The 10,910-nt window shown below is 48.1% G+C and overlaps 1 protein-coding gene across 1 annotated transcript in view; it reads right to left on the reverse strand.

The window, feature by feature from the left end:
- The window catches only part of ADAP1 (ArfGAP with dual PH domains 1), a 47,557-nt gene extending 38,090 nt beyond the window's left edge, over positions 1 to 9,467 (reverse strand). Inside the window, exons 1-2 of the mRNA XM_010138015.1 lie at positions 9,345 to 9,467; positions 7,699 to 7,790 (exon numbers count right to left, since the gene is read on the reverse strand). Coding sequence (XP_010136317.1) covers positions 7,699 to 7,787 — 89 coding nt within the window. The 5' untranslated portion in view covers positions 7,788 to 7,790; positions 9,345 to 9,467. The remainder of the gene's footprint in view (positions 1 to 7,698; positions 7,791 to 9,344) is intronic.
- Positions 9,468 to 10,910: the final 1,443 nt, after the last annotated feature.

A 10,910-nucleotide genomic window follows, 5' to 3' on the forward strand; every position in this document is an offset into this window, starting at 1 on the left:
AGGAGCTGCAGCTGCTCCCGGTCTCTGGAAGTCAGCCTTGCAGGGCGGATGTTTAAACACAGTATAAATTCAGGTTCATGGGCAGCAGTGGGAAAACTCTCTCACTGTATAATGCAAATACTACAAGAGATACACTCTGCCGGTCTCACACCTTAGGGAACACTGCTCTGCAGCGACTTATTTCCCGTGACGCTGTCAACAGCGGCGGTTCAACATCTCCACAGCTTTTGTGCAAGACAGCCCAAATTGGGCACCTCTCCCGAAGAGGGTTTCTGAGGAGCTGCAAAATTCTCTCGATAACCTCTCCCAGCATTTGGGGCAGATCCTGAGCGGCTCTGATGGCGACTCCCATGGCAGACAGGGCTCCAGCCGTGCCACTTTCCCGACTCACAGCAAGCACTTTCTGACAGCTGACACGTTCTTCCCCTTTCCTCATCATCACAAACCTAGGCTCTTTCAGCAATAATTTCCCAAAAATCAAGATACACCAAGAGCAGCCCAGGTTGGGATGACTCAGTGGAAGGCCAGTAGCTGCAGCTTCTGTTCCAGCAGTTATTTATAGAAAGCAGAACAACTCCAGCAAAAGAAACTGAAACAAAAACCCAACAAGGATGGCGACAAGTCCAGCATCTCCCTCCAACACAATAAAGAAGTTGATCAGGGACTTGACCATGCTCACTCTCAGGAACTGGAGGCAATCCTGCCATAAAAAGCTGCTTTTGAGTCTGGTGTTAAACCCTAGTTTCACTGGCACAGCTTGGATGAATTCAAACAGGAGCAGGATTCTGTCCTGGTATCTATGGGATCTGAGAGCAACTGGAGGGCAAGGAGCATCCAAAGCTCCCTCAAGCCATACAGTCTTCTCCAGCACTTTCAGTGGCCTTCAGACCTGAGCTCCAGTTCATTTTAAGTATGTCTTCAGGGGCCTTTTAAACATCTCTTGCTGTGTTTAAGTTAAAATGTATTTTTCCTAAGGTGAATATGTACGTAAATAACCTAGGATGGACATCACATGCAGAATACAGGACCCTCCATCCGGATCCTGCCTTCAATTTTGACAGGAGTTCTGGGAACAAATGACTGTAACAGGCTCGTGGTATTTTTTTGCATTTCTGCTGATGGCTTGATGTAGCAAATACGCCATTCGTGTTTGTTAGAAAAATAAGTGCATCATTTCTAAACTGCGGAGATGCGCAGCTTTTGGGATCAACTCCAAACGCTTCAACAGCCCACCTAAAGTCTGGCAGGCTGCTGGTTACAGGGAATATGTCATTTTCTGGCAATTAGAACAGAAAGATCTTTGTAATTATCAAGATAAAAACCTGGAAGCAAAGGAAAAAAAAACGCTAAAACCCAAAACCCTGAAGAAAACCCACATTTCCAACATGTCCCGAAAGGAACTGGACTGAGTTGCACCGGGGAGGCGGCCAGTCCGGAGGCTGACAAAGCACCACCAACCCCAAGAGCTCCAAATCTCATTTCAGGTACTTGTTTGCGTGCCTGGCCGCCCACATGAAAACAAGCGCTCTCTGTCAAAGGGCCAGCAAGGAGGGTTTCAGAAGCCACCAGCAGAGCAGTTTTATCTTGGTCCCACACACCTAAAACCTTTCACTCGCAGCAAAAAACACCGCAGGGAAAGCTGTTCAGGCGGTTTAATATCAACCTGTCGCTGCACGGCTGCACTGCGCTCTGCGGGGGAGGACGGGCCGGCCAAATGCACAGTCTCCAGGTCACTGTTAGCCAAGCCCCTCAGCTGGGCTGGCTTTCCGAGGATGCACGACAGTGCACGCACCACAGACATTGCACGGCTGCTGTGGCTTTTTGGAGACATATGACAGACAAGAAGCCACAGCCAGAGGTGAAAGCGGCCCAAAAGACATCAAACCCCATCCGCTACCACCCTCCAATTGCATCTTTGTGAGACACCATCAAATCCAACAAAGACAAAAGGAATTAATGTCATCTGGGAACACCAGTTCCAAAATCTAAACTTGTAGCTTTTGGAATTTGTCAGAGGTTTTTCCAGCAAAACCCGATCTGCTTTCCACAGGCAGCTCTGTGGATGCAGCTGTGCCAAGTTTCTGTCAAACAACTGTTTTAATGAAATTTTAAGTCTGAGTCCAAATTTTGGCTCAGGCTGCAAGGAGAGCCACTGCAGCATAGACTAAAAACCTGTCTAGCTTCACACTCTGCCTCCACATCTTCTCCTATCTGGTAAGTCCTTGCTCTGAGGACTTGCTTTTAAATGGCTTTTTGGAGGCATGAGACAGCTGGGGGGCTTCTTCCAGGAGCACTGTGCATCATCCCGGCTTGCAGTGCCCCAGGAGCGACGTGCCATCCACCCCCCGCATGACCAGTGGCAACAACAAGCTTCTGGAGGAGAGCAAAAAGAGAGGGGTTTTGGCTATCGGGGCATAAAAGTCTCGCATTATGGATTTGAAGAAGTTAAAGCTGAATGTGAGTATGCAAAATCATAACATGCTCAATTAAAACGCTAACTGATTCCTTTTATATTTGGTTGATTTTACACTCATGGTTCGCTTCACTACAATGCTGATTTTCAGAATGGTTAAACACGGATTAAAAACGTAGGAAACAGCCTGTGTCGGTACTATCTTAACCTTGTAGCAATTTCCTTTGGAAATTAAAGGAATCAATATGAATTAACAGGCTTATGAGCTAACAACAAAGAGAAAACGAACAATGAGCAGAGAAGACCCTGTGGCCGGTTGGGGTTGCAGGAGCAGGAAGATCTCCCACGTTCGGCTGACAGCAGAGTGATGCTCAGGCAGAGCCGTCCCAAGGCCAAGCGCCCAGCTTCAGCCATCGCAGGAGGCTCCACCACTGGGGAAGTGAGGAGCCACCCCAAGAGCCATGCTGCAGCACCGCGAGCTTCACTCCCAAGACATCAGGCACTTCTGAAAGCCATGGATGTAAATTCTGAAGATCCTTATTAATACATAGAAGCCTGAGCAAAGCACTTAACTACCCCTCTGGACTTCAAGCCTTAAAAAAGTTTGTCTATAAAGTAGCAGAAGAGGAGACAGAGGAAGAGGAGACCAGGTGAGATGTTTGCATCCTTGACCATCATTATGCCCCATGCATGGGAAGGAACAGGACCAGATTGACCTTCAGACACCAGACTGAGGTGGTGGGCTTGGTAGCTCCTCCACCAAATGAGCCAAACTTTAAACAATAAAAGCAAGAAAAAAATCCAGGGGTTTACTAGTCAATTTTCTCTCTGCACATTTTAATCGTACTGTAACACAATGAGCCACTTCTGCTAATAACTGTTCTTCAGATGACTATGTAGATGACTCCTCAAGGTACCAGCCTCACTGGGATACAGCCTCTGTCTGGCTGATGTCTTATCTCGTTCTGCCCCATTTTTCCTCCCAAGGTACTGGCAGTCAGTATATTTAAATGTTCTGCTTAAGGAGCAGATGTAGCTCCCACTTATCGAAGCATGGTGAGAGGAGCAGAGCAATGCACTGCAGCTCTTACACAGGTCCACAGAATGATGCTTTGCGTTCCTGAATCAGGCAAAAAGACAACAGCGAATGACATGACATATTGGGCAGGACAGGGGTAACACTTCCAATACTACAAAAACCCGGTGAGAGCTTGTCTCCATCATCTTCTACCAGCTTTCAGCCAAGCAGATGGCTGAACAAAGCCCTTTTCCTTTACTTTCACTCAAAAGCGATGCTACCCCTGTTACTCCCCGGTGACTTAAAACTCAGCCCTGTGCTTGCAGTGTATCTGCCCCAGAAAAGGCTGGTTTACAGGTCTCATCAGCTGCCGTGGGGCACAAAGCCGGGCCATGACCACTCACGACCATCCAAAGAGGGGTTTTGTGGTTTAAGTTACTCACTCAAGGCTCTTTGGGCCAACACTGCGGTGGTGTAGGAACATCCCAGAGTCTGGGATTCATTTCAGCCTCAGGGACTTCCCAGTGGTACAGAAGTTGGCTGCTCTGCTCGCTGCTCCTGATGCATGGGCCAAGTTGCTGGCAGACAGAAGATGAAAGGAGAGAAAAAAGGGGGATTTTTTAAATTTGGTTGGGTGGTTTTTTTGCCTATGCACAGCTGGCAAATCTTTCCTGGGCAATTCCAGAGCATGCCTCCAACTTCTCTAACCTTTGCCAAGTGTTTGACAGAGCCAGGAAGTCACAACGGGGTTTCTGGAGGATGCAGAAGCCAGATGCAGCAGGCAAACACCACGTATTTCCCAAGGAGTCAAACACAACATCGTAGGCAAGAAGAAAAGCAGACAAGCTGGTGCTGCAGCACTTCTCCCCTCTTGCTCTGAACTTCGCATTTCTTCAAGCAACCAAAGTGGAGGGATTCCAGAAGTAGCATTACAGGATCAAAAAGCTTCAGAAGAACAAACTGCCTGTCCTTATTAGGGCTCGCACGTTAGCATCCTGCCGTGCCGAGGCTGACGGCAGCTGCCACAGAGCCTGCCCAGCCCTGCAGCTGGCCAGAGCACGGGCTGCAGAAGCACCAAAACCTCTTCACGCCACGGAACGTGGGTTGGCACACAAGAGCACGGTGCCAGCGCTGGATGGAGGCGTCATCCGTCGCGACGCTACTCAGGCCTGCGAGCTGGGAACAACTCGTGCTATTGCAGTGACTGGACTGCAGCGAGGCGGGGAGAAAGCTAAATATATATCCCTTTAACAAGAGCACTCCCCTGCTCTTGTTTATCGTGTGTCTGTTGAAAGGCACAGAGAGCCTCTAACTAGAGAAAGGAAAACACAGCCTGGCACACCATCCTCCAGACATTCCCAACAGGCAACACATCCACAGCTGCTTATTCTGCAGCAGCATCAGAAGAGACCCATTACTGCAAGAGGTCACCTCTTCCCCAATGCACTCTGCTGCTGTTGCAGAGCCAGCAGTGCCAGTCCAGAGAAAACCTACAGGAGCAGAGCTCCAGGCTCCGCTCCGAAATTGCGGCATCTGGGCTAAACATTGTCCCAGCGTGAAACAGGAACAAGTTGGGAGCAAAAAAGAAACTGGACTTGCAGCCTCTTGCAGGTAGACCAGCCTTGTCTCATTCTCCCAGTCAAGAAATAAATGAATAACCAAATAGAAACACAAAAAGTTAACCCTCGCTGCATCGGGAAGGGCTGTGGATAGAGCAGCCGCCCCAGCACCACCGGCTGAGCGCCAGCACAGTCCCTCTGTGCTCACAGACAGCTCTGACAGGGCTGCGGCTGGAGCTCAGCCACCGCTCAGCAAAGCTCCCCGGAGTGCAACTGCACCACAGGATGGAGGAAGAAAAATATCATAGTGGCAAAGCCTGAGCTGCATTATCAAAGGAAGCCAAACCACGCGAGCGCAGAACCAGCCGCAGACTTTTCTGTCAGCCCAGCAGCAGAAGGAATGAGAACGCTTGTGGTCCCCAAGCTGTCTGATCTGCAGGGTGAGCTTTCGCTATCTCTGAGCATGACCCTTGCAAGGAGAGTTGGGTGCAGTTTGCACTCATGTCTCAGAATGCCCCAAAGCTGCAGAGGGACCTGCCCCACTTCCAGCTGGGCTCCCCTGGCATGAGCTCTGCACCCCTTTGGGCAAGGATGGAGCATGGAAAAGAACCAGGACTCTGCTCCTGAACAACGTGAATATCAAATAGGGCCCTGTCCTATTAGGACAAAACAGCAGCCAAGGCTGGAGAGCAACATCTAATGGAATTTAACTGAGATTTAAGAGGAAACAAAATTTAAAACCCCTAGAAATGTGTCATGCCCAGAGTATGAAGAAAAGTAGGAAGCCTGCCCTGTGTTAGGTGGAGGAACAGCAATCCTGTTGTCCAAGTTTGGACAGGCAGAAGCAGGTTTTGTCCTTGACTGTCACAAAGCAAGTCCCCTCCACTCCTCCAGCCACTGGGTTTGCAGCATTATTTTTCCATAGTGAGTCTTTAGTAAAACACAGTCCTGACCTTTCAGATCCTCACCCACACAAGGGCTCCTGAGTCCCCAGGAAACCCCACAGGAAGCACCTTTTCACCTTCCCTAAGCCAGGACCCAGTGGAGAAAGTTGAAGACCAGTTCAAGATAGAAGGAGAACCAACAATGTCCCAAACTCCCAACATGGTCAAACAGGCAGACCCTTCCCTCTCTCTGCCATGGGAGAGACAGACTCAAAAAAAAAGGTCACCTTGCTTAAGCTGTTTTTCTGAAATGAACAGGAAAAAAAAATAAACGTTTAGCTGCGTTTGCCCCATCTCCTCCCCTGGACCTGGGGGATGGCTCTGGCTGGGAGCACCAGCTCCGTGGCTTCTCCTGGGGCTCCCTCCCACCACAGCAGAGGTGCTCCAGCAGCAGGAAAGACAAGAGACTGGGGCTTTTTTTCCTGGAGAAAAATAATCCTAGCAAGATAATCACACCACGCTCAGAGCATGCCCCTCTACACCACTCATTTCTGTGCCTGTACAAACCATGGACGGTGCTGCCAGAAGCCATTTCAGATCAAAACCAAGACCTGCATAAATGGATGGGGTTTTTTTTATTGTCAGGCCAGGCAGCACCACTCCCACCTGGGTCTTCCCAGGTTTAGCACCTGAGCATTGTCAAACAGCAGGTAACAGATGCATCACCGAGGTATTTCACAGGCACGACAGGTGCCCTCTTTTGTCCTTACTATAAAAGGCTTTTTGCCTAACGTAGAAGACAATAACTCTTCTTAACAGCTATTACAAGAGGATTAAAATCCACGTCGAGGATGAGCACAGGTACTCATGAACACTTTGGAACGATTTCAGGTTTGGAGAACGCAGCAGAGCCTTCCTACCCAAAGGCTACCAACTCCTGCAGAGTCCTACAAACCCTTCCAGCAGTTCTGTTCTGGGAACCTCTTACGATGCTCAAATACATCATCCAGCTGCTCAGAGCCTCCCAAGCCCTTTTCACGCCACTGCCATGCTGCCAAACCACAGCTCCTGCTGCAACTAGTGCCACTCAGTTAAAGCACAATATTGGGAAGGATCTCAGGGACCAGTACTCACCAGTTTGCTAGCACTAAAGCACTGGCTCTGGAAATTATGCCCTCCAGACCCTCTGTAAAGAGTGGTTTCACAAAGATACAAAACCCCCTTGGTGTTCTGCAGGATTGGATGCTGAAAAACAACTTCAGTTCATCTTCTTGCTCCCTGGATGGTCCAGCATGTGTTGGCTGCTCAGCCCTCCTGCTCTACAAAGTCTACCCCAGCTCCCTCGGGAAGTTTACTCTGTGCTGTGTGGGAGACAACTTCTTTTCACTCACCTTTGTGCAGGAGAATATTTGTCATTTAGGCAAAAAAAATAGAAAATCCACTACCTTGGCACTAAAACCCAGCCTTTTTGCATTACAGGTAACCCAGAAGCTCACGCAGCAGATAAGCCAGAATGGATGCAGAAGGGCTATTGGAAAAGGCAGAGGAAATCAATCGGCATTTTTGTAGCCTTAGATATTTGGAAGAGTCTAGGGAACAGTCAAACTCTTAACTTCCCTGCATCATCTCAACTGTACTTATTAAGTAAGATCCCACACGTAGTATAAACTCTACCATATGTGTGCAGAAGAACAAAGATTTTCCTGAAATCTTCTTTGTGGCTAAAAAAAAAAAAATAATGTATCGTGCTACAACTAAAATATTACAGAGGCTGCAGCTGCACAAACAAGTAAATGCTGTTTACCAGCAAAGGTGATTACTTACTGACAGTCAAGAAACGTTGGCTTGTAATAAAACGGTGGCATTTTAGACTCATATTTTGCTTTTGCTACATTGTTTCCATTTGAGGCCATAAACTGTAAAAAGAGAAAAAACAGAAAGGATTAAAAAAAATGTTAATGGTATTTTCCTTAGTCCTCTTTTCCTTTTACAGAGTAATAAAATTATTGGGATGGGGCCTCTGTGCGCTCACTGCGAGGGTTCCCCAGGACTCTGCTCAGAAGGGGGATGTGAAGACTGTGCCTGCAAACCAGGGCTCAGAAATTGATACTGATTATTGCTGCCAGAGCTCCTCCAGCTTAACGTGACGCTGGGGACAGCTCTGTGTCCCAGAGACACATGCACGATCCCCACAGGAGCAGAAGGCAGAACGTGGTGGCATTTCCCTCTCACAGCCATGGGAACAAGATGGGTCCCAGGATATCCAGCTCAGAAATTAGGTAACCGGGGGCAAAACTTGACGCTAACTTCAGGTCTCCAGTGCTACAGCTCCAGCAAGGTCAGAGTCTCCAACAATACACCCTTTGCTTGGGATCACATCGCTTGTTCCAAAAGGATAAATTTATTTTCGCAAAGCCATGCCAGCAGCCTCAGAAGTATTAAATAAATAAAAATGCTTTCTGCCCTGACAGCCCTCCTTTCCTTCTGCTCTTGTATACAAATATCTAGTGGAGAACTACGCAAACAAAACTGTGTGTGTTCCTATTCAACCATTTTATTTAAAGTCACTTTTTAAGCGTAACCCCCCCATGATTTCCAGGCAGCCATGCTAAATACATTTTGTCTTGTATTAAATGCCAAGCACACAAGCACAACAAGCAGCTAAGCTTTTTCTTCCCCCCACTCCCCAAGCATTTTTTTCATTATTTTCAAGTTTTTCAGCTTCGAGTTTACATATTCAAACTATTCTCAAAAAAAAAAAAAAAAAAAAAAAAAAAAAAAAAAAAAAAAAAAAAAAAAAAAAAAAAAAAAAAATTCGTGGCAGGAAAACCCATGCAACACAAAGGACTATTTTCCTCATAAATCACATGACTCTGTGGTTTCAGGAAAACCTCAAAACTACAACATACAAGATCAAGATCAATGACTGGTAGCATTCTTCATGTCTTTAAAGACACCAGCAAAGCAGACCGGTTTCCTGGGGAGGTTTGCCTTTTGCAACACCACCCAAATCTAGGCAGGTGTGGGGCATAAATAGAGAGAACTGACACTGTCAGGGTTCGGTTCTTCAAGATGTGAGTTTAAGAGTCTTCAGTGCTACATGGAACAAAGGCAGAAGGATGAGCTGGGCAGGGGTGGTAGACTAGAGGTCCAGTCTAGTGTCTAGGCTAGGCTAGAGGTAATGTAAGAAACAGAAGAAGACGTTTTACTTAAAACTAATAATTTCTACACACACTATTTCATTGACATTTTTAGAGGGGCAGGGGAAACCCTCACAACTTGTTAATGAAACAGCTATTCCATTTTGCAGTCAGCATCATGGACTCATTCCCACGTTCAGGAATTTTCCAGATGTGTTTTCTTAAATCCCACTTGCTGTGGCACCTTTACAAAGCACTCTGTTTTACAGGCTTGCTGGTAGAATTCAGCAACCCAAACTCACTGGTACCTCAAGCCTCAGATGCACGTACCTCCACTTGAGCATCATCCCAGTCATCCAGACGGACCGACTTCACTTTGCTGACTTGGGGAATATTGCGATGGATTCCTGAACAATTCAAGCAGATGAAGATCCCTAGGCTGTGGGATGCCCAGTCCGGGTCTGAAAGCGAGAAGGAGAGAATTGCTCTTGACTGGATTCAGTGCAGAAAGGAGAGATGGGGCAGGACAGGACATGGCAGGGGAGTTCAGGAGTCACCAGGACTGAGCTTCCCGATTTTAAAGGTATCAAAAAAAACATACAAGCAAAATAGAGATACGTGCTAGTTTCTATTGATAGCGATACAAATTGTACTAGCAATTAAGATATTTGCAATCTCAAGTGCAACTGTTATTCACAAAACCCAATACACAGAGAGCTGCATCTGCCCGAGACCTCCAAATCTCACGCCGTGCTCAAAGAGAAGAGGTGAATGTCCATCTTTCATTAGTAAATCCCACCCAGGTTCCGCATGGGACAGAAATCGCACCATTAAAACAAACGGCTCCGCTGCTCCCTTGTCGTGCTATTTTTTATTTTATTTACTTTTGATAGGCAGAGCGCTCCTCAGAGAGACTCTCCTCCCACAGCTCTGGCTGCCCAGCAGCGCGGCTCTCCATGCCAGGAGATTTCCAGCCATTGCCTTAACGGAAAAATGCTGCCAGTGGCAGCTCTGTACTTGCTCTGAGCAAAACCACATGCTGTTTACAGCCCTGAGCTGATGCCTCACACAAAGCACTTAAACACAAGCCCCTCCAAATTCCTCCTCAGGAGAGGCATTGCCTAAAGCGCGTGAGACTGAGAGGAACCGGAGGAGGGCAGGGGCCGGGGGCAGGACACATCCACTAGTGTCCCTGGCGCTGCCTCGCTAATAAAGCCAATACAGGGACCTTTGTTTGAACTCGACTCGCAAATGTCAGCGCCGGCTACTCCAGCTGCGCCCCAGCAGAAAGAGCTTCCTTGCAAGTCACCAAGTCAGCCACTGAAGCTTCCACCACCCTTCAGCGAAGGTCCCCTCGCCCCATCCTCCTTCAGACCCGCATGGGTGGGAGCTCCCCGCCTCATCAGGCTGCCAAGGGGTAAGGGCAGGTTTTCCCTTCTCACAAACCTTCATCATATATTTATTCTCCCGCAGTAATTACACTAAGCACTCCTCACGGTGCAGCAATTCTTTACAAAAAGCATGGAGCAGACTTTCTCCTCCTCATACATATTTAATGGTCTGGCTACATCAGTGTGGTGGGAGCGGGCCAGCACGGGACAATGTATTTCCTCTGCATGGGGCATTGAGGTCTGCTACCAGCCCCTGCCCACGGGGACGGCCACCATCCTCCCCCAGCACACCCTGTGGAAGACAAGTACACTTCCCAGAGGGGTTTATACCTGAACACAACCACAAGAGCTAAGTGAGGAGGCTCATCGGATGTGGCTGGGTGCCCACCCAGGAGAGGGGAGCAAATTCCCAAGCTGCTACAAGTCCCATCAGCTGCAGCTTGCTTGGCAGAGGGCTGGGACCAGCAGCCACAGATAAAGGCAGGGTTTTTCTTTGTCAAAACGC

This window comes from Buceros rhinoceros, unplaced genomic scaffold (assembly GCF_000710305.1).
Source record: "Buceros rhinoceros silvestris isolate BGI_N320 unplaced genomic scaffold, ASM71030v1 scaffold13186, whole genome shotgun sequence".
NCBI lineage: Eukaryota > Metazoa > Chordata > Aves > Bucerotiformes > Bucerotidae > Buceros > Buceros rhinoceros.